This window comes from Dreissena polymorpha, chromosome 8, assembly GCF_020536995.1.
Source record: "Dreissena polymorpha isolate Duluth1 chromosome 8, UMN_Dpol_1.0, whole genome shotgun sequence".
Lineage (NCBI taxonomy): Eukaryota > Metazoa > Mollusca > Bivalvia > Myida > Dreissenidae > Dreissena > Dreissena polymorpha.
Genome location: NC_068362.1, coordinates 81,113,455 through 81,138,825, shown reverse-complemented (window position 1 = coordinate 81,138,825; position 25,371 = coordinate 81,113,455). Strand labels below are relative to the sequence as shown.

Sequence of the window (25,371 nt, the reverse complement as noted above, 5' to 3'; positions counted from 1 at the left end):
GACAACTTACGGTTTCGCACCATCCGGAAGTGGCTAGATATCGGTAGTTCTGAAAAAGCCAGAACGAAAAAATGAACAAGTTTAACATCAGACCCTACTAACAAAATAAATTAAAGCGGCTTTCGAAACAATATGCAATCATAATAAACGTCATTTTGCGAAATTGTATGCCCGTCTAAGTTATTGTAAAAGTGTCAAGTTAATGTGCACTTATTTTGTATTCGATACTTTCAAACTGTGACCTTTAGTTCTGATATTGTTAGAGCTTTCATCGATTATCAAAATCTTCATAATATTGAACATTAGTGATAAAACGGCGTTCGTACAGCATTTGTCCATTGATAGACGTTGTTCTGTCATAATTAAGAGCATCACCGATATAGATAAAATAAATATCGTAACCCTGCATTTTCTGTATATTTGTATACATGTACATAATTATCGTTTTTTATCTACAAAAATATCAGTTGGCAATGAACATTTGTGAATGGAACAAAGTAAATTACTTCCTTATATGTATACTACATTTTTGTATATGTATACTAAATGAAAACTGCAAATACATCGGATCATGATTTTATAGAACAACTGGTCGCAAACTCGCATTGTTTCGACCAAATTAACAAATCTCTGCCGTCGCTTTGATAATGCAATTCAGTCCATTCACTTCCATTCTGAATGTCCTCCGCATAACGACTAAACGAGTCGCGCTCTGAGAAAACTTGGCATAATGCAAGTGCGTTAAGTGTCGTCCCAGATTAGCCTGTGCAGTCCGCACAGGCTTATTAGGGACGACACATTTTTCGCCTCAATCGGATATTTGCTTAGAAGAGACTTCATTTTAACGAAAAATGTCATAAAAGCGGAAAGTGCCGCCCCTGATTAGCTTGTGCGGACTGCACAGGCTAATCTGGAACGACACTTTACGTACATTCATTATGTCCAGTTTTCTCAGAACACGACTTAAACAATGAGGTATATTTTCAAAATAATTCGGCTTAATCTGGTATACCAATAAATCGAATATTATTCCTTGAATACCAAACCTCATAGCAGGAGCCGTTCTGCGCATGACAGATCGTATAGAGCGTCATGTTCTGGAATCTGTTCATCCACGTGATCAGCACGCGCTCACTATCCGCCCACGTGACCGTCGTGAAGTAGTGGTCGCTGCGAAGATGATGGAAATAAATGAATATAGCATACACAACAAATCGACGTTAAACTTTTTTTTCAAGAGTGCCCCCATAAAATATTCTTAAATTTGGTTCTATTACATATGTTCACCTTACGAAATGGTCGACAGAATAGAAAGTCTGGATAGAAATAAATAAACAAACACAACCGTACTATTGCCAAATGGTCTTAACTAATTTAATTGCTTAATAAGATATAAGTTGTAAATTGATGTGTTCTAACAGGTAAACGTACACTTAAACAAAATACCGTAGAGTATTTGAACACGTACATTACCATGAACACAGGACTGAACTATGGAGCTTATATTTGAACACGTACATTACTATGAACACAGTACTGAACTATGGAGCTTATTTAAACAGTGTTTGATTGGTTTAGCACGGATAGATCAATTAAGATAAAACATATTACGCGATACAGAATCAAGAGTTCACCTCAACAGGAACATCAGCCATTTCACATACTTACATATTTTTTAAGTCCTCTGGCGGTTCTATGTTGATCGTTTTGTTCGAATGCGTGTGGAATACATGCAGAGAGAACACAGGATTGGTTGTACCCGCCTAAAAACAATAGTGCGAACTATTACTCAACTAGACTGCCGTTGCTTTTCAGAGATAGACGTAAAGCTTTGCCAGCTATTTAATGGCAATATCAATTTTCATCAAAAGTAAGGAATAAGTCTATAGTCAGACATATTTAGCCGTTTTGTTTACATTAGCTCCCGATCACTGGACCGACCGGAAGTTGTTGTTTACACGCAGCTCCTTATTATCATTGTTGATAAGCATATTTGGTAATACTTGCTTTGAAATACAAAATTTACCCATTTTATTCGGGTTTTGATAAATATTCATTGATTAAAAAATGTATACATTAATTAGAAGTCATAATGTAATCGTGATATTGTATGCATTTACACTATTATGCAATATTATTGCATTAACTTTATCTTGGTTTTCTTTAGTACATTATAGTTCAAATAACAACAACAAACGATACTTAGCTATTTAAAAAATTTAAAGTTGTAACTATGATTTTTACTTTATTAAAATATTTCGGACTCGTCCATACTTTATCAACTTTAATAAATCAAACGAAAGGGAGGCATTTTACAGTTGGCAATCATGATGAGGCATTTTCACCCATAATTATTTTTTAGTCTTAAATCAAAACTGACATTAAGTTTACGAAATATTTCGAATAAACAGCTGCATGAGCCTATAAAACAAAAGCAATAAAACATAACATTTTTTAGATGAAAAACCATGGACGATAAATGTTGAAGGAGTTAACCGTAGATGGACATTGGAAGACTTCATTGAAAGAATTAGCGTGAATATTATATCGAGATTGACGTTAAGTGCCCCTCCAAATGTTTACAGCTCCAGACAACAAAGCATGTATTACATTAAATGAAGTTGAATTGTCGAGCACATGTCTGCAATGTTTTAACTTTACAAATTACAATGACATCATGTGAATTAACACACACACAGACACGAAATAATGATGGTATTTGATTAAAAGGGAGATTTTTCTGAATACTTTTAAACATATATAGTATGAGTATAAAAAGTTAAACGACTATGATCAAAATTCGTTAAAAGACTTAACACACTTTTGTATTTTTCAATTTTTATAACTGGTGTTGATTCAAAATTTAAAAAATAAATAAAAAAAATCACTGACCCGAATGTGTTGAAAGTATTGCGATGTTTTCTGGTTCGTGTATTGTATAGAATGTATTATTTAAAGTTGTACGGTCATATTGTGGAATGTTTCCTAATCCATCCCTTACAGCAATGTGTGTTTTTATGAACAGACTTATGTCAGTAAAGAGCAAGAATTTATTGAAGAACGTTCCCACCTTGGGATAAAGGAGTTTCTTGTCCGTCACATATTGGTCTGTCATGGACCCGTAGTAGGTGAGGTGGTAGTTCCTGACCAGCGTGTCGTTGAACGAGGCAAACAGGAAGTAGCTACCAGTGGGCGACCACCAGAGGGCGTGGTCTTCAGATAGGATCTCCTCTGCAGATAGTATACAGCTTCTATTTGAGTCGCGTTCTGAGAAAACTGGGCATAATGCATGTGCGTAAAGTGTCGTCCCAGAATCGCCTTTGCAGTCCGTATAAGTTAATCAGGGACGATACTTTCCGCCTAAATTGGATTTTTGCTAAGAAAAGACTTCATTAAAACGAAAAATGTCATAAAAGCGGAAAGTGTCGTCCCTGGTTTGCACAGGCTAATCTGGGACGACACTTTACGCACATGAATTATGCCCAGTTTTCTCAGAACACGACTCGTTTGATATAAGGGCCGCGCTCTGGGAAAACCGGGCATAATACATGAGCGTAGGGTGTCGTCATAGATTAACATGTGCAGTCAGAACAGGCTAATCAGGGCGACAATTTTGTGTTTTTATGCAATTTGGTTGTTTGAAAGAAGTCTATTGTTATCAAAAATCTAGTTTTAATCGGAAAGTATTGCCCCTGTGCAATCCACACAGGCTAACCTGGGACGATATTTTGCGAACATGCATTTAGTTCAGTTTTCTCGGAGCGAGGTTTACACATATATTGAGACATTAGCAATAGTACTGCGAGATACATGTTCGTTTCGTGTGGCACACATATCCTGGTGCAGGCAGCAAGTCTTTTTTTATAAAACCTGATTCTGTCTAAGCAAAATCAAATTGCATTTAAAACGCTTATGATTTTACAGCGGCAATTAAGCAGTATGGAATTCTAAAAAATCCACATTATTTCTTATTCCTTATTCGGTTAAAAAATATGAACATTTCACATTCGTTATAAAAGCTAAACAAACATGATACAAGTTCTTCAAGATATACATAATACATGCAAATCTTATAAAAAAATCAATACCAAACCGACTGTAATTTTATTTATAAAATTGATTAATGAATAATGAATTATGAACTAGATCCCTATTTCTTATGCAAATAAAGTGGCTCATTGTTTCAGTACATTAATAATAAAAAGATACGCCTGTTGAACATGTAGAATAAGCGTGAGTAAATGCAACTCGAATAAATCTAGGTTAGGTATTATGATAAATGCTCGCATTCCTTCTTCGCGTTTGAGATGGAATATCGTGTTCAAACCGATATTTACTTCGCATGCGCCTTTTCAGGTTTTGGTGAATTGACAACATTAAAAAAGTTGTTTCAGATTCGCAAATTTTTATTTTAGTTATGATATTTAGGAGGAAATAGTAATATCGAACATTTACCATGCTCACAAATAGCCATTATATGCATCTTTTGACGATTTAAAAACCTGAAAATTATAAAGCGTTGCAACGCGAAACGATTGAATAATTTTGAGATTTCTGTTGTTGTCGTTATATTTTGTGATACTACGAGGATGGCTTATATAAAGTATACAATACATCCCTCATTGCATGAGCACGGATGGCCGAGTGGTCTGATGGGAGACTTTTACTCCATGACTCGAGGGGTCATTGGTTCGAGCCTGTTGAGGTTACGTTGTTACGTTGTTTCTTTTTTTTATATTTTATTCTCGATTTTATACTGGAGCTTTTTAGATCCAATGTTTTCATTTATCAATATACAGCATTTAATGACACACTTCAATACATGCCAAAATCTGTGAAAAGGTCCCTTGAATATAAACTCAGTCACGCACACCGTTGACGTACGTGTCTATGATAAATTGACGCTATCTGATAAATATCGCAACATCTTATGCAAAATACATCTCTTCACATAAGAACTTTGCCTTCATAGATTCAATCCGGCACGCATTTGACAAATGGTTCTATGATAAATAAGCCCATATATGGCACGTCGCAACATCTGATGCCAAATGACATCTCTTAACACAGACCCTTCACCTTCATAGACCCAGTCAGGGACACCGTTGAAAATCTGGTCCATGACCCCTGTGTCAGTGACCCGGAACGCGTCCACGTCCTGAAGGTTCATGTTCCGACGGTAGTAGACGTCATTGTTCTGTACAAATACCTGCAACACAAGGCGGCGTGATTTTATTGTTTGAGCCGCGTTCTGAGAAAACTGGGCTTAATGTGTGTGCGTAAAGTGTCGTCCCAGATTAGCCTGTGCAGTCCGCACATGCTAATCAGGGACGACATTATCCGCTTTAATGGTATTTTTAGTTTCAAGGAAGTCCCTCCTTACCGAAAATTACGTTAAGGTGGAAAGTGTCGGCCCTGATTAGCCTGTGCGGACTGCACAGGCTAATCTGGGATGACACATTACGCACATGCATAAAGCACAGTATTCTGAGAACAAGGCTCATATAATTTCAGATAGTGAAATAACGAAAAGGTATCATCGAAATATAACTGTTTCACTAAATTTTGGTTTCGAATTAAACGAAATGAAGACTTCTGACAATATTGTCGCCATTTCGACAGAGAAGTACCTGGTCGAAAACAAAAACAACAACATTATTTTACTTAATAAACTTAAGTATATTTAGCATATGTTTTACCCATACGTTTGCTTAAAAAAATGTATGTACAAGCGATTTGATAACATATATGTACAACATTTTATGAAGCAATATATTTTTAAGATTTGTGGAAAAAAGGTGTGCGAAATGTGTGAATAATTTGCTGGTCGTACACTAAGCCGAACCAAATAATCGCATATCCCATAACGCATTTAACCAATCTGCAGTATTTTTCGTGGAACTTATTCTATCCGTTTTTTAAGTCTAATAATGGATTGGTGAGTACGGGCGATAGCAACACATGCGAAAGTTGCCAAAGACAAACTATTTTTCAGGACATGAAGTACGATCACTTTTTAAATTTACCGGACCTCACGTGACTTTACCGGACCTTGTTCTTCTTTAATTAAACAATGGAACATATTTTAAAGAGTTAAATGGTATCATTACAACGTTGCACTTATTAGTATTATCTTACTTGAAGTTTGTAATGTCACCAGCAAATATAGCAAGCTCGTTTTTTAAACATATTCCTTGTTTTGTTATATTTATTTTTATCAAAAACAAAGTTTAATATATTGTTTGTAGGACAAGAGGACCGACAGTCTCGAGAATTATACAGGACCACAGCAAATTGTATCGGAAATGCCCGAGGTCCGACGTCGTTCGATTGCTTGCAGATACTAGGGTATCCCTTAGTGCTCGATAAAATGCATGACACATATGCACACGTGCAGATGGACGAATGCTTACCAAACCGTCATATGTGGGTGACCAAGACACGTACTGGAACTCAGTGCCGTTTGGACCCTGAAGTGAGCTCTCATTTCTGAAATTGAGCGTACGCCGATGTTATTCAAAACGTGTTGATAATATTTAAAACATAAAAGAGTAAGAACACGCAGTAACTGGAGTTTCTGTGATGAACCGAACCGTTTGAAGCTACATGGAAAACTTTATTGGGCGCGGAAAATCGGGAGTTATTTAAAACAAATGCCATTTAAAGGAACTGCCATATTACGCATGCGCACAATCAATAAAGAAACTGTACCAAAATTCTCATTTACATAGGACATTTGTGTAGGCGTGAGTTCGAATCCCGTTGTAGGTATGATATAATTATTAAAGTATGTGCTGGCATTGCATACTATATTTTATCTTAAAGATCTTATGAAATATGAAATAAGCAGTTGGTAAATATCTGTACTTAGAGATGAACTATGAACTGTCTTAACACATATACTAATTTACGGGGAAATACAATCAACGTGAACTATAAATAATCACTATCTTACCTATTCTGAAGGTTAACGACTTTATATTTTGCCCGCGTTGAGTGTCTGTAAATCTGAAAAATGAACGGAAATTATTTTATAATTCGACAGATAAATTCATGTTTAGTTTCTCCGCCAAATTGTGTAAAACTGTAGTGCTTTTTTGCTTTGTGAACAATGTACTTGTAAGCACTGACGACGCTTTAAATGCACATATGGAATACGACTGTTAATTGCTAGCTAATTTAAATAATAATAATTACAAAAATATTATCATATATATAGTATAACATATTTTTATATAATACAATCCAGAGATGATGTGTATTATAGAACTGTATAATATGTATACTGGTCAAACCATTGTTTATAATGAATTACAAATGTTTCGCGCCTATGCCTAAATATTATCTTCAAGTATCTACTTGTAAAACTGGGCTCAATGCATGTGCGTAAAGAGATGTCACAGATTAGTATTTGCAATGTGAACAGGCTTATCTTTAACCACAATTTTCACCTAGATGGGTTTTCGTTTAGAATAGACTTCCTTTAAGTAAAAATATCAATAACACCGGACAGTTCCGTCCCGTATTGGCCTGCGCAAAGTGCACAGGCTAATATGTGGTGCCACCACTTTACCCACGCGCATTTAGTCCGTTGACCGAGAATGTGGCTCACATAAGCAAGTGACCGGACCGAGTAATCTTACCGCTTGAACATCATACGCAAGCAGCGCAAAGTTTTCATCCGGAGATATCATATACGTGGAGGTATCAAGTTCTTTCTGAAAAACAAAACCAAACACACACAACATTCACGATTGAATCAAATTGACACTTTGTTTTTATAATCCAAATATACCAACGGCAGTTGTAAAATATTATATAATATATGAGGCTATGAAACAATTGTTTGTGTTCTTTAAACGATCCTATCGTGAACACCGAAGTCATGGACCAGACACAAACATTTACTCTCAAAATATTATGAATTAAACATACAGTCCGACGTCTCATTATGCATCCACAGCCACAAACACACCCACACATTAAAATACATGTACATACGGAAAGGGATTTTATTTAATGCTTTCCGTTAGTTTATAGAGAAATATCAGTGAAATAAAACTGGTATTTCACTCTTTTAAATAACGAAAAATAACAGTGAAAAAGATCGATATTATTCACTGTTTTACTGTGAAATGACGTCATTTTTTCCACAAAATAACGTCATAAATCCAGTTAAACTCTTTTACAATGTAAATTAAAGGTGAAATAAGCATAAAATAAAAAGAAAATTTGTTGGATTCGATGGAATATCGATTTTAATTCACTCCTGATCATAAAAAATATATATTTCCACTCGTGGCTGCGCCACTCGTGAAAATATTATGTTATATGATCACTCCTGAAATTAAATCGATATTCTATCGAATCCAACACATATCTTCTATATTACTATATGCTACTCAGCCATTATCAAAGCGATTGTATAACAATTCACCGACGATATTGTTCATATTTCGAGTGTGTTAGTGTTTATGTAGTTGCAGGCGTAGTTGTACACACTAGTATAATCTGAAAAGACGCACACCTTACTTCCGTTCGGATAACTAAGTAGTATTTATTGCATTTCAATAGAATAGAGCAGTGCTGTCTTGGTAGACGTTCGAAGAAAAAACAGCCGAAACTGTGCAATTGTGTTCTCTCATCTCTTAACTTGCAGAAATGATTAATTGCGTTACTTGTGAATATAATCAAGCACTGCCATGTTGCAAATCATTTGTTTACTTACAAACGTCGAGTTGTCCATGATTGCTGCAGAAGTGTTTGTTGAGCAATTGTAACGTATTACGGCGCCGTCATTCATTTCTGTAGTAAATGGCGTCGGAATCTTGGAAATCATGTACACATAATTAGCTCATAGATTACAATAGTACGGAACAGACAAGCGGGCGGACTAGATCAAACCCATAGTTTCAACACATGGATAACCAATAATCACTCATGCACATCATACTCATGCAAGTCTTCATTTTAAAGAAATTCGAGAGAAGCTTGAAAACTCAAGACTCTTTATGCTATGCCTGTTAGGCAAATAAAACCAATTATATTCGCGTCACAACGGATCGGCGTCCTAACGACGACCAAATAAAGTCAATTTATTGAAAACGCCGATAGACATAGTAGTGAGAAAGTTAATGTTTTTCTATCTAACAAATCAAACCATCACACCGATGTCCAGCTATCTGATTTATTCGCGTGTACGCGACGCTCTCAGCACGTCGTGAGCATGTTTAGCCACCTTTATTAAATCGGGCATTCTTGCTAATTTTTTAGAGCGATGGAATACAAACACGAGGATCGCGGTTGCGATTCACGTCCCGGTCGCATTAATTGCGTTGGTTATGGTCATTCAATCCTTTATGCGGCAATTCTCACCATCCCTCTGATTACAAATATGGCAATATTCAGTTACTGGCATAATTATGTTCACTTAGTACTTACTATTAAGCCAGCTGACCCCGGAATAGTGTGTGTTGGTAAACTGACCGCCGCGATTTTAATGAACCATTGTTGGATACGGAACATATTAAGAACATTCATGTCACGGTAATCATATATTTTAAGTAACTACGGTTTACCTGTATATACAGTATACCTGGTATTTATTATAAAACTTATTACATTTGATTGTGATATACATACATATTGTGTTATTCAAAATGTTAAAGTATGTGTCCTTGTTTTACGAGGATGAACTTACATTTAACAATGAGTTTCGTTTATTTAATGAGTATTTTATAAAAAGAGATATTTTTATTAATTTGGATTAGTTATCAATGCCCGTTATCAATACGGAGAAAACAGGTTGCGGGATCACGTGACTTTTTGGGGTTCCACCTTTTTACTTTTTACGGATTGAAACGACGTTTAGTGGTGCCTTACCTCCCGTTCACACATAGACGCCGCTACTGCTACGATCAAAGCGTATCCGAAAACGTGACCGATCGTGACAAATCGCAGGACAAACGTAGTGGAGTCTTAATAAGCGCAGTGTGATCACGGTAGAGTCTTCATGATCGGAGAGCTCTACGCTCTCGCCACGCTTATTTTAAACATGCTCAACACAAGCGTAGCGGGATCGTTGCCAGCAAGAAACAAGACGAAAAGAAAAGGAAGTCGAAATGAAGACCATCATTTGCCAAATTTGCTCGATTTAGACTCCGATCGGCATCGATCCGCCGCGATCCAAACCTTTTTCAGACCGTGGCTTGATCATCCCGGGATGATCGTCGTAAAGTCGCAGCTCTGTGAGATCGGGGGATTAATTAAAACCTTCGGAACTCATGAAGACGTTTCTTAAATCGTCGTAAATGAAATACATTACCATTATTTATTTACATGTGTAGGGTCGTTCTGCTTTTCATTAAATGTAACCAATCAAATGTGTGTTTTTATCACGTGATATCAATTAATTTGAAACGTAGTATATCGTCATCAAAATGGAATTGTATTCATAAAACAGAAATGAGATGCGAGTAGGCTTGCTTTAATATCGTTTCAGGTAAATAAAATCGTTATCAAACGACGTTTTTAATCCTACTTTTTCATAGAGATTTCAAATGGGGGTTATTTTTTCCACTTTATGGGCGATATAATCACTTTCATCGCGCTGGCGCACGACCTTGTATATAAGACGCCGAAGTCGCCTAATGTCGCGCATAGCGCTCTAAGGAACACAACAACGCTTTCCCATTCTTTTTTCTTTTCCGTAAAGTTCAATCGTCCTAACAATTATTACATGCGATATTTATATGAAATAGACATATCCTGGAATGAACTTTAGTGACACATTAATACTTTTTTGTTTAATCATACACCGTATATTTAATTATAATTTAAATATAACTACATTGTTGATACATTTTTAGTGTTGTGTGTTTCGAGGGATTAGTGTTGTCTTACAACAACGGGCGCAATACGGTATTCATCTACTAATTTTGAAAAATGTGACAGAAATGTATATTAACGTTTTCCACAAAACTGTAGCCTCTGAACAAGAAGAAATCACAATAGAAAACAAAATCGACAAGGTTTATGACGATTTACAATGCTCTCCATTGTCGACCACACCATAGTCGTTTTATTGCGCTAGCGATTAAGGATCATTTCTATACATCTGTCGTTGTGTAAACAGTTATGTTTCACCTCAATAAGTCATAAATTAACACATGTTTAACAATCTCGAACAGACACTTGGCTACGTCGTAAATTTCTCACCTAATAGTTGTTGAACACACAGCTTTGACAAATGAATTGATGTTTTGCGGTATCGTTAACATACATTGCGGCCCGATGGAAATGTAATGACCGCAAAATGATTCTGGTCGTTTCTAATCATAGGCGACATTCAATACAGTTGTAATCATATCCGTAACTTAGTTTAACTTTAATCGCGGACATTGACTATTGACAAATTAAGCACTACATATGTGATCTATTTTGCTTACTAATCCAAACAGAATTATTTAAGCTGCTATTAGTTACGAAGTTGCAAACGTCGCCAACTTGTCGTAGAAAGGCCCTGATATCATCGTACAATCATGTTATTTGTATCAAGACATTTACTGACAGATTGTCAACAATTATAGAAGTACAAAACCGTTGATTGGTCTTTTAGATGGCGACACGCATATTTATTTTCCAAATTATGGAATACGGTCACACATGTACCATTTTCTTAGTTTCTTATTTGCAACACTTTTTCGACACGTACGTTAAGTTAAATTGATACTTTAAAATAAACGAGATGCTGTTTTTGGCAATCATTTTATGAAAAAAATAACTAAAGGTTTACTTTAAACATTTATTCTGCACTTTAGAGTAACACAATATATTCGTTCGTATCGATATGTTAATAACTATTGCTTATCTAACTGATTTAAAACATATTTCTTCTGTTTTGTATAATTAAAATTTAACCTTTATCTTAATGCGTTGTCTGGTGTGAACTAACCATACGTCATATTTAACTGAGTTCACCAATTTTGTTTAAAAGTTTACTCAATGACCTCCGACATTGTGCGAACATCTTAGTGTACAAATGCATTACTTTCAATAATGAAACGATTTGCTTGGATATTATATTTTAGCAATGGTCGGAAAATATGGATACCTTAATTGCCGATCAGGTCATGTGAATTCCTTTTCAAAACTGAATATACATACATCAATGATCGATAATGACTTTAATGTTTGTATTTTGAGTACATTTTGTTTCAGCAAGTTGACGTTCACACGTTACACAAACGATGCGTTGTAAGGTAACAACCAGTGAGACCGGAAAATACATATGAGCTTCGCTTTGGGAAAACTGGGCTTAATGCATGTGCGTAGATTGTCGACACATATAAGCCAATGCAGTCTGTACGTGATAATCAGGGACGACACTTTCCGCTTGTGTGAAACATTACGTGTAAATGAATCCGCTCCCTCGCGAAAATTATTTAAAGGCGGAAAATATATTCCACGATTAGCCTTTGCAGACCTCACAGTCTGGGACGACACTTGACGCACATGCATTAAACCCTTTTTTCTCGAACGGAGCTTTTATAAATAACAGATAGTCCATCTGTCACATAATTCTATTATAATTTATTATTCAACCAGTGTCAATATCGCAGAAGCTCTTAAAGTGTCTTACCTGTTACCCATTTGAAAGAAAAGCTTTTTGGAGCAAATTTTTTCTTTATGAAGTCTTCGAATGTGAACTTTGGTTTCGGCGGTTCATCGCTTTTTCCTGTATTAGAACACACACAGACACTCAAAAACACATGATTATAGCTGAAAATATCGAAATAGTTCTCGTGTTATCATGCACATATCATAATGCAGATGTTCGTCCATTGTGTCGTTGCGTTCATTATATGAGCCGCGTTCTGCGAAAACTGGGCATAATGAATGTGCGTAAAGTGTCGTCCCAGATTAGCATGTGCAGTCCGCACAGGCTAATCAGAGACGACACTACCCGCCTTAATTGGATTTTTTTAGATAAGAAGATACTTTATTTAAACAGAAAATATCATACAAGCGGAATGTGTCGTCACTGATTAGCCTGTGTGGACTGCACAGGCTAATCTGCGACGACACTTTACACACATACATTATGCCCAGTTTTCTCAGAACGCGACTCATATTGCTGTCGACCTTTCTGTTAACTATCTAGAGGACTAATTTAATATAGACTCCGATGTTGTTTGGCGACGAGTCTTCATTGATATGATATTATACAAAATTTATGATCATATCAGGGGAAAACAAACTATATTCATTTTAAGCGATAAAACTCTAACATTATGCCCGGACCATGAGAAACATTTGTCTTTATATTGTATATATTTGAGTTCCATTTAGCTTTTATCACTAGTAATTTTTTTCGTTCGTATAAATAATTGTATTTAGGCTTTCAATGTGGTAACAACAAGTTACTGACATCCGTTTAGATATTCATTATGTTGTATTATGTTTTCTGGCAGGTGACGTGTGAGTTATGCAATGCCTTGCTTTTTTCTCCGATATTTAGATATTCCGCACATGTAAAACGAGAATTTCATAGCTATGACGTGCGCACGTCATAGAAATAGTTAAATAATATAACATAGGACATATTTTATTTAACTATTTCTATGACGTGCGCACGTAGTCATAACTATTGCGTGCGCACGCCATAACTATGAAGTGCGCACGTCATAGAAATAGTTAAATAAAGTATTTTTTATGTCCCATTTATGCCGCCGTAAGAATTAGGATTAGAAAGAGACTATTATCATACATGCGTTTCGTGCCATACCTAGCAAACAGTGTATTGAAATCAAAATGTAATGTATATGCTTCACTTATAGCACAGCAAGATGCCGTATTCAAAATCGTCCTTTATTTTGTCAATCCTCGCGGTAGGTCTGATTATTGTGTCTAATTATCGCTTCATATCCAGCAACTGAGAAAAGTTATATGCATCGTATAAAACTTGGTATAATAATGATAGCACTTATATGATACTATCTGTTGAAATGCGAATTAAATTCAAAAACAAAATAAATTATCTCGTCCAAGGGGCTCATTAAATGAAATTGTCCAGTGAAAGACTTCATGAACCATTTGTTAAACAAAGATTACCAAGTGTCACTATGTTTTCACTCACTTAGAGTGGGTGACTATCTACGTGTTATGCTATTATCTCTCACTCGGAGTGGAGAGACTAAATACGTGCTAAGCTGTTATCACTCACTTGAAATGGAAATACTAACTACTTGTTATGTTTTTATCACTCACTTGGAGTAAGGAGGATGACGGTGGTGATGATCAGGGCACACACAATGATAATAACAACCAGGGCGATCACTATGCCCTTCCAATTTCTCTTCTGTACTGTGTGACCTACAAGCTCCTGAAATGAGAAATAAGGGTGTCAGCTATACACGTGAGTTTAAGTGTTCAATTTAGTCTTATTTATCTTCGCCGCAATTAAGCAATAATAATCAATTTTTAAATATGATCATGGCAGAAATCTTTCAATAACTGTTTTTGAAGAACATTGGTCAACATAATAAAAATGATAACACAAACAAAAGGTGTTTGTAAATGTTCTTAATGCGGGTTCAGAAATGAACTACCGAACATCGGAATAAGGTAAAAACAAGTTCTTAGTTTTCACGTTACCGACCGGCTGTAATGTTTGGTTACGACCCTAAACTTTGTTCAACGATTTTTGCCACATTCATTGGCAACATTAACTTTTCCATTTAAAGAACGAAACATAATAATTTCGGATGTGTTATAACCTTATATCTTTACTCGAGTGAGACCTAATGTGTGTATATTCAACAAAAGTTGACGTAAAAAAGTTTGACCTATCTTCCCACCTTTTTTTGAAGATTCTATTGGAAAAAACACATATTTTGTTTCGAGCCTAACAGTGCTTTGATTTAGCAATTCAACGAAATCTCCAAAACATCCAACTGTAGTAGCAGTAAGCCGTAGTCAATCCTGATTACCAAAATGTAGTTTCATACACAAATGATCATTTGTCAACAGGTTAAACTACTACAAAGCGCACAACAAAAGAGGGGCACTTGTAATCCGTTGCACACCTTAGAGCGTAAGAGCAGATCTGGCCTGAGAATCTGCTGTGATATTTCAAAAATCATAATCGCAATTGGCTGAGTTATTACTTGAACAAATGTTTTGATTAAGGTTTATAAAGATTGGACAAGTAATGCGACGTCAAGAGTATTTTCACCTATAACAGATAATGAAAATGTCCCTAGCGGACATGCTTTGCGATTGACGGAAATCCTTTTTAATTATAAAAGAATCATACGAACAAATGTGCTGAGCGAAAATTGGACAATACATACTCGAGTGTTCACAAGGTCTTGCTGTGTTCATAGGAAAATGGCCCGCCACTGTGACGGACATGTTTTAAAAGATTGTTTTATAAAAGACCGGACACATTCTTGAAATCGGCCAATGCATTATTAGAACCAAAGAAATGAGGCATTTTCCGGACGATTAATGATTACATCTAGTTAGTGAGTGTCAAGTTGACAATTCTATATACCTATTTAAGTTAAGATATAAACATACAAAAACGGCGTGTTAATATAAAATGCCTTACAGAAGCAGATTGTGTGAGCGCGGTGCCTTATTTTCCTTGAAGTATAGACATAAGAAAATAAAAGTAGTATAATAAAGTACATAGAAGGCTTAACGAGTATAGCATGTTGTTATATTAAAGTAACTAATGATGCCCAATTGCTTATGGTTTAACATTAGTTGATTTGTATCCTGTGTTTGTGCTGTTTTTGTAGATATTCGGAAGCACTTGATATGAATATACACTTGCCGTACTTAAACATGAGTCTAATTAATCATACTGAACATTTAACAGTATCTACAGTCGATTACAGCGGAATTATGTCAGTATAGATAAACATAAAGCAATCTCCAGTGCTCTATATCTTTTACGCAGATTGGTAATATAGTAACGGTTGCATATTTGTGCCTTGTTCTGAGAAAACTGGGCTTAATGCATGTGCGTAAAGTTTCGTCCCAGATTAGTCTGTGCAGGCTTATCAGGGACAGCACTTTCCGCTTGTATGGTATTTTTAGTTTAAAGGAAGTCCCTTCGAACCGAAAATCGTTGTGTAGGCGGAAAGTATCGTCCTTGATTAGCCTGTCCGAACTGCACAGGCTAATCTGGGACAACACTTTATGTACATGCATTATGCACAGTTTTCTCAGAACGCGACACATTTAAACAAGTAAGACATTTATCACTTCAGCACTTGCACATATCCATACCTCTTGTTCCTCGATAACTTCCATTTCAAATATGCTTATTTACAGTACACAACCACAATCCGGATGTTTTCCTTTCGTATTAAATTTGCGAAATCCCAACATGTATGAAGCAAGCGATTTTACGTCATGCAAGTTAAACTTAAAACATTCAAATTGTAAAGTGTTTTTTACTTAAGCAGGATGTTAACTCGTAAACAGATGAAGTTTAATTAAGTGGAACGCTCGACAAACGCGATATCACACTCATCGACCTTTAGTGTGTAACCAACGATACTAAGTCAATTAACCACACTTAGCAGATAAGGCATGCTCGTATGAATGCTATAGCACTTTGAAGTCACAATTCTATCGTAGGACCGTAAGTGACCGATTATACAATATATTGAAGCGAAATACTGTGTATGACCAGTTTATGTCAAATACATCGACTCAGCCTAAATTGTGGTTGTCAAAAAAACTAAGTATTATTGCAATGCAGTGCGGAAATGACGTAAAAGGAATATCCTATAAAGCCAATCATAATACGGCATTTGTTTCTGCTAACAACACACAAAATACTTTCTTACTTTTAATATGCATTTTCATGATATCCTCCAAATCTCACAAATAAGGCATATCTCATACGATATGGGTTGCTATAATAAGCAGTTGGTATGCAATGTCGCTTTAAACCACAACGAAGACGTACTCAATTCAGAACTAAAGTCGTTGACAAATACGATTTATGAGACGATTAACTATAATGACACAACAGTGAAAGTAATATTATAATAAGCAAAACGCCATATATCATTCGATGTTTTTTGTCTTTGTGTGCTGCTTTCCAGTGTTTTTCAATTGGCCATTTGTTGATGCTGAAAATATAGTCTACCATAGGTACGAAGACTATTATAACGGTCATCACACTGATAATACACTTTATTTGATGCTGGTTAATGATCCTCATACTACCAATTTACTAGTTCGACGGATAACTCACTTTATTTAATAATTCCAGTGCTAACAGTGCACTTAAGTCGATGGTTCTCGTACTGATAACGATCCTATTATAACGACTCTAGTACAGGTAATGTACTTTAAAGAATGGTTCTTGTTCTAATAGTGCCCTCTATGCAATTGCCCTCTACTTAAACTGCGCTTAATTCAATAGCACAAATTGACACAGTTTCATTAAATAATATAAGGATCCATTAAGTTTCGCCATGATTTTAATTAAGATTACGGAACACGTATATTTAAACTTTATTTATCTATTTAAGCGCACGTAACACAGCATCATTGACATATTCAATTACGTTTTATTTAGCTTTACTGTCGAGTATAACGTTTGTGCACTCATAGGAGCCAATAACAGTCTGATACTTAAATAACACATGTGTGTTATAATTGTGGTATATAATTTTAATATAACATGTGATATTTGTGTTTATCCGAATATATTTATATACCCATTCATTAAAGGATAATTTTAAACACAACATTGATGGCTGCCAAGTCCATAATTGTGTGTTATAATTTGCAATTTGAAATAAAGCAGTTTAACAAAACTTAATGTATCATTTACTTTACTTGGGAGAAACGAATTTAATGAATTAATGAGTTTCACAAAACACATATATTATATGATATCATAAGAAAAAACAAACAACACTATTTACATTTCCTTGGCTTCGTTCCTGTGAGTTTTCTCCATTAACTGCATTGCTAAATTCCACATCCTTTACAGTCCCCATCCTTCAGTGTACTTTGATGTATGTTCTTGTTTTATACTTATTAACGTTTATTTGTATAACACATTTTTTTGTTAAAAGAATAATGCACAAACAGAATGATTTGTTGATAGTTGATTTTAGCTATTTGTTAATTACACGCCCTATTATCATATCTGTTTTTTTTTAAAATAAATGAACAAATTCGATTTGATTCTATACGCAAACGCATATCTATATACAAATGCAACAGCTAAAATTATGCTTAAAACAATTCTTTCGAATTATGAGAATTATTAAAATATGAACTTCTTTCGATTTTGAATAAGCGATGTATATACAAAATACAAACACATATCAACCCACATCTCACATCCGTTACCGTAAGTGAAATTCAAAACCAAGATAATGCAATACTCGCACAGAATGTAACCGAAATGTACACTTGATTTATTACTGTTTTGAACAAATAACTATTCTACACGCAGACGTCGGATTACAAGTACACTTCAAGAAAAGTGTTAGATCCTTCGTTTTGATGTACAGCGACCAATGTCCTATTTGTGCCTGGCACCTACTGTTCGTTTTAAAGTTGGCACAGTTAGTATGCCCTGCGTATGAAATGCCTCTCTCTCCAGGATGAGTGTTGATTAATGATTACATCGGTATTAAAGCGACTCGATAACTTTTTGATAAAATGAGTTTCAAGTTCAATTAAACAAAACTGCATTATCCATGAGTTGTTGATCTCAATTTACTACCGGAGGAAACACAAACGCATTGCAATTTAAAAGCTTACTTTCTTATTAACCCTTTTATGCCTAGCGTCTAGAAAAAAAGGCCTTGGCAAACAGCGTAGACCCAGATGAGACGCCGCATAATGCATGATGTGGGGTCTCATCTGAGTCTGCATTGTTTGCATAAAGTTATTTCTGTAAGAAATATTCTAAATAGAAATGACTATACACGATATACCTAATTTTGGAAATGAATTGATCCAATTAAGACGGATGGGAGAGTCCGCTAGGCATAAATGAGTTAATAATTGAACGCTAAGCAAAACGTATGTATTCGCCGTCATCACAAGCAAGTAATCACGCCACCGTGCCATTACAGCGACAGTTTCTTAAACACTATTACGGTTTTATGAAATCGCTGGTATAATTTATTGTAGCCTTTTAAAACAAAACAAATAACGTCATATAAATTCTAAATATAATGTTGGTGGCTAGAATACCGTACATTTAAATGTAAATCATTGCGAAAGCTAAGACATCTAGCAATTGTCGGATAAATGACAAACATACTATTGCAAAATAAAAAATACACACACTTCACCTGATAAAGTTATGAAAACTGTGAGTTTTATGATAATGTCTAAGCAATGCGTGTGAAAGTAAAAGACCAAATTAGACAGTATTGCCAAATGATTAATTAAAGCAAGAAAGCTATACGGGCTTTAATGAAACATCACACTGCACATTTTAAAATCTCTTAGGGAACGTTTAATTGCGTTGCTTTAGATCGGTTTCATTGTTTTATATACCGGATGCAAAAACGACATATATGACAGCTGGCCTATTAAAAACTTACGACGATATCAAATGCAACGATGCAAATTAACATAAACAAACGATTCTTGAGATGTCGGAAAATGAATCTAGTTCATAAAACTCCCCTTTTGTCTTGGCCTATACCGATAGAGGCTCTTCTCATAGAGGAGTCTCTCTCTCTCTCTCTCCTCTCCTCTCTCTTCTCTTCTCTCTCGTATCTCTAGTCGCTCTATCTCTCTCTCTCTCTCTCTCTCTCTCTCTCTCTCTCTCTCTCTATATATATATATATAGGAGCCGTGTCGCGACAAAACCTGTATTCGCTGTCTCTCTCGCGCGCGCTCGCGCGCGCGCGCTCGCGCGCTCGCCGCGCGCGCGCGCGGGCGAGCTCGCTCTCGCTCGCGCTCGTCGCCTCGGCGCGCTCTCGGCGCTCGCGCGGGAGAGAGATGAGAGAGAGAGAGAGAGAGAGAGATAGAGAGTAGAGGAGAGAGAAGAAGATATAGAGCGATATGATAGATATAGATCAAGATAATATGATATATATATATATATATATATATATATATGATATATATATATATATATATATATATATATATATATATATATATATATATATATATATATATGAGCCGTGTAGCGACAAAACCTGTATTCGTGATATCAGTTATGACGTTGGTAGCTGTTTTGGACAGTTTTGTATTTGTGAAACATCTTTATGATTTCCCGCGATTTATTTTACGATCATTGCCGATCTTCAATGATCGCTAATTTCCGAGAGATGCATTTTTTTCAAACTTGGAATTTTGATATATGTTTAGGTGTTTACCTAATTCATTTAGAATACATTATTTTCACTATAAATATTGACTTTGATCCAATTATCATCTGAAAATACGATTTCGCGATTTCTTCAAAGATTGACGAGCTGTTTTACCTGCTTATTTATCGATATCTAATTTAAAGTTTCACAGATGTGAAGTTGATGTGGCCGAGTGGTTAAGGCGATGGACTTGAAATCTTTTAGGATCTTCCCGCGCAGGTTCGAATCCTGCCGACATCGAATATTTTTTTTCGACGCGTTTTATTTCTTTTCTAACGTTATTTGATTTAATATAGCATATAAGCTATGTTTATTGTTAAATATGTTGCAAATTGTATGCGCATCCTTCAATTTTTAAAATTAAAACAACGTTATGGCTAAATTGGGTAATTTACTGCTGAAAATACGAATGATACACGTTGCATTTTTACTTTTTATTTCAAAAAGTAAACGGTAAATCTGTCTATTTCTTGGTATTTTTGCTGTATTTAGTGTTTCTGTAAAAAATAAGTTTAAATATAACTTAAATGATACTATTTTGAATTTTTATGACAATTTGCTTTTAACCGACCCAATTTTTACTTGGCTGAAATCACTTACATTTCATGGCGCTATTCCATAGATAAAAATTTGTAACAAATAAATGTCTGTAAAAGAATACTTATTTTATCTTGTTTAAATTTTAAACACCTTAACTGCATCTGTACACACCAACTGCATGCCCATATTTGGAAATTTGAATGAATTATGGAACTTTTATATACCCCAGGGGTGAAAATAAACTGGACAAAAGCCGAGAGTGAGGGTGGTTTTGAAAAAAATCGGTATATTTTTTTTTTAAAAGCATGGAAAGCCTACCTACAAATTTGCATGTAGTTAAGTGAAATGATGCTGATTAGGAAAATAATTAATTAAATTATATTTGGATATGTGCCCATTAGGGGTGCGCTACTTTAATATGAAATGGCGTGATATGGCTAATGAAATAGAAGTAAGTTATATACTTAATTATTATTAGCTATTTAGCAAAATTGGTTTGATCTAAATATTTAATAGAATATAGCGAAATAGACGTGTTTACAAATTAACCACCATGTTAAACGTTGTAAAGATATTCAGTGAATGAAAATTTTATATTAACGGTAGAACTTATCAGACTAAAAATGTGTTATTTGTATTTGTTCGTGAATTGTTGTAAGAGTTTATTCCAACATTTAATTGCAACCATGGGGTTACACATAAAAAGACGTACAAAACGTTTTTATTGTCCAATAACACGATCGATTCTAATTTGTTTTGCCGATCCTAAAGGCTTAACAGTTTTTTTAATTCAAAGCAAAAAAGTATTTGTTATTTGTTAGTATTTGTTATCGATGTTTATTATTAACTCGACCATATTCTCTAAATGATTATTTATCCAACTTATATATAGATGTAAATAGATTTATATGTAGGAAAGGATATTGCATAGAATTTTGTCACTTATTATCCTTGTTTTGGTAGAAATATATCGCACATACAGATCTACATTGTCTCCTATTTTCAATCACTGAGAGCAAAACCAAATCTCTGTAATTTCGCGTATAGAAACACGTATCGATTATTTTATGTTTGAATAATTGGCATATTTACGTTTCCAGGAACTGGAGAATTTATAGTCCGACCACTTTGGACGAACTCCATCAGTAAGGTATTAACTAACGTAGGCCTATGATAATCTGTTGAAAATGTTCACACCACTGAGTTCAATTGTTTTTTTGTTTTTATCAGTATAACGGTTTGATAACGCTGTTTAACGAAAAGTGTAAAGTTCCTATAAAGTGCAATAAAAAGCGAAAGAAAAACAAAACTCGGACATAACCATGCACATTGTCTTCAATTATAGTAACCACTGCAAATAAATATTATTCGCAAATGCATCATAATTTTTTGTCCTATCAAAACGTATTAACATGTTTGACAAAATAGTTGTTATTTTTATTTTCAGACACAATCAGTACTTCCGCATGATGACGTAAGAGCCAGGTGTGGTCACAATGCGCACGGAAGTCGGATGTCCAGAGGTCAAGGTTAATGTGGCTATGGATTGCGACCATATTTCATGCCAACGACCGCAGATTGTAGAGGCAAAAGGACACAGCCAAAACTGACAAGAGTTCTTGTACAATTTAAGTTGTCGGGCCATATCTCAGCGATGCTAACAAGGATGCTACTTGCCCTTGCCCAGAAACATAACTATAGTTATGTCGTCGCATCTATGGCATCTAAGGCATCTACGGCGAAAGATTACATACATTATAATGTCAATATTTACAGGGGAATGACACATAATTTCAAACTTTTTCTTCAGTACTTTTTGAATATTCTTAAATGTTTGCTTGAATAAATTGGTTTATTTATAACACATTTAAATAACTCTTTTTCATATAAAATAAAATATTTGTATTTACTTCTGCTTGTTTCTATAAAGTTCATGTCAAACGAATAATTCTACATACAATATAAGCTGCATGATACATAAATTGTGAACATACTAAGAATAATTATATAAAAAAATTGATAAGTGTGAAAAGTAGATATTATTAAAGATAACTCAAATCTTTATTTTTAGGAAAAGTTCTTTTCGGAAATTAAAATCGAACATTCTAACACAATGAAATCATTATTATTATTATTATTATAATTATTATTATTATTATTATTATTATTATTATTATTATTTTTGGATATTGTTGGTGTATTAATTGATAGTGTAATTGATAGTGTTTGTTTTGAACATGATGTTTGTATTCCTATGAAAAACTAAATTATATGTTGTGAAAATATGTGAGATTGGTGTAGAAAAAAATTATTTAAACTGTATGGTTTGCTGGTCGATGTAAATATAAGTGGACAATGTTGCTAAGCAACGCATGTTAGATTACAGTTTAATGTTAATCACAACTATTTTTAGAACAAATAGATACCTAATAATAGATATTTCACAAAATAAATGTGTTCTTAAATTTTACATCATGTATTTTTTATAAGTGTGGATTTTGATGAAACATACATCAGGAATGCGGTTTACTTGAAAACGTTATTAACGTTGTTAACGTCAAAACACCTTCTGCAGTTATGTTACTAAACTAAAAGATTCTCAGTAAGTAACGGGCTATATCTTTAAATTAGGTATCATAACAACAATCACAGAACAGTCTTTATTAATCTATAGAAAACAAAAATGTGAAATTTTGTCACAAATACAGGTTTTGTCATGACATGGCTCATAAATATATATGTTATGTTTCCTTATATGAAGATTAACAAAGCTGCTGCATCATTCCAACAATAACTGAAACATTTGATTTCAGTGGACATATTCGTTATGTCAATGTTCCAATAATAATTGAAATGTCAAGATTATTGCAGTCATTAAACATTTATGTAGTATACTGGCATATATATGACTTAACTTTGGCTTAAATATTTGGTTATCAATCAAACAAATATCGAGAAACAATAATGTACGTTTGCACTTAGAACCCTCTTTAACTTATGTTTTCTTGGACAGTATATTTTTAACTTGAAAACAGCTTTATTATGTTAGTTTTTAATTATATCCGTTCCCACTTATAAATTTACTACCACTTGTTTGCTACATTTTAAAATCCACTTTAATTGTCTTCAATAGAAACTACACAATACAGATAGAACGACGGTAATTGTCAATCTTGTCAATTGCTATACACCTATCGGATTTAGAACAATAGATTGAATGAATTCATATGCACATTAAATTCAAAAAGTTATCGAACGTGTGATCCATTAAGAGGTATTTTGTCAGGTTCGTAAACATTGATATACCTTTTTCTTCACACAAGGAAACACGACTAACTTGATATCGACCTAGTGAGGAATACTGTTTTCAAACATGCTACACATCTAAATTGCTCGTCGCATGCATTTTCAGAAGTCCGATTGTTCAAGACGAAAACATTTGAAAACATTGTTTACGGAGTGTTTCACCCTTAATTTAATATGTTGCTTCCATTGGTTTCCATTGGTGCTATTGTCGTATTCACATACGAACATGTGATGTTATTTTCTAACTTACATATTATATAGATTTAATTAAATTTAACTTGAAAATACATTTACAATACATCGTTATTTAACCACACGTTTTAAGGCGTTTATTGTTGGTATGTTACATCAGCTGATGTTATTGTACAAAGTAAAAAATGGTTATAACACAAGTGTTATATGTATTATATAGACTTTAATATCATGAAGATTTTCAAAATCATTTTCATTGTCGCAGCTTTGAAATTTTAGAATATGACAGTAGATAGTGGTCTTCTACTAGGATTGCTTAACATAACCTAAATAGGACATAAACATGTTACATTCTTACAGATGCTCAGTTTGGTTCTAAACCAAAGTGCAGTAATGTCAATGCAATTTTAATTCTAAATAATTTAAAAGATTAACTAATACATAGCAACAAACAAACTCTTCTGATGCTATGTCTATTATCAAAAGGTAAATTACGGCATAAACCGCGGACAGCTATGGCATGCGCTGATTATTTCATAATTTGTTAATTTAAACTGGGAGACATTATAACATTATCAGAAACGAAATAATTCGTACTTTATGTTATCGTAACGATTAAGAAGACGACTCTCACATCATGTTTAAATGTCCGTTTTATTCAGACGAATGATCCAATTAAATATCAAAACACTTCTCAATAATAACCAGTATGCAATCATATTGGAAACTTTTAAATAGTAATAATAAAGTGACTCTTAAGAAGTCAGCAATTTACTGTATAACATATATGGCTGTTTTATAATTTTGATTACGATGAGCTGTAAAATACTGAAGTAAATTTAATATTTGTTCTATTTTGTTCTATTAAAATCATGCAACTGGGTTTGACACTTGTCACTTGTGGGCGATCTAGGGCGAAGTTGTGGTACTCTTCTTGTATATATCGGTCCAT

At 34.4% G+C, this 25,371-nt stretch overlaps 1 protein-coding gene across 1 annotated transcript in view; it reads right to left on the bottom strand.

Moving 5' to 3' along the window:
• The window catches only part of LOC127840684 (dipeptidyl peptidase 4-like), a 31,303-nt gene extending 12,702 nt beyond the window's left edge, over positions 1-18,601 (bottom strand). The window contains exons 1-13 of the mRNA XM_052369097.1: positions 18,375-18,601; positions 17,958-18,184; positions 14,269-14,383; positions 12,648-12,736; positions 8,729-8,827; positions 7,644-7,718; positions 6,956-7,008; positions 6,414-6,489; positions 5,080-5,209; positions 3,071-3,231; positions 1,669-1,763; positions 1,047-1,170; positions 11-49 (exon numbers count right to left, since the gene is read on the bottom strand). Coding sequence (XP_052225057.1) covers positions 11-49; positions 1,047-1,170; positions 1,669-1,763; positions 3,071-3,231; positions 5,080-5,209; positions 6,414-6,489; positions 6,956-7,008; positions 7,644-7,718; positions 8,729-8,827; positions 12,648-12,736; positions 14,269-14,383; positions 17,958-18,032 — 1,131 coding nt within the window. The 5' untranslated portion in view covers positions 18,033-18,184; positions 18,375-18,601. The remainder of the gene's footprint in view (positions 1-10; positions 50-1,046; positions 1,171-1,668; positions 1,764-3,070; positions 3,232-5,079; positions 5,210-6,413; positions 6,490-6,955; positions 7,009-7,643; positions 7,719-8,728; positions 8,828-12,647; positions 12,737-14,268; positions 14,384-17,957; positions 18,185-18,374) is intronic.
• Between the last annotated feature and the right edge of the window lie 6,770 nt (positions 18,602-25,371).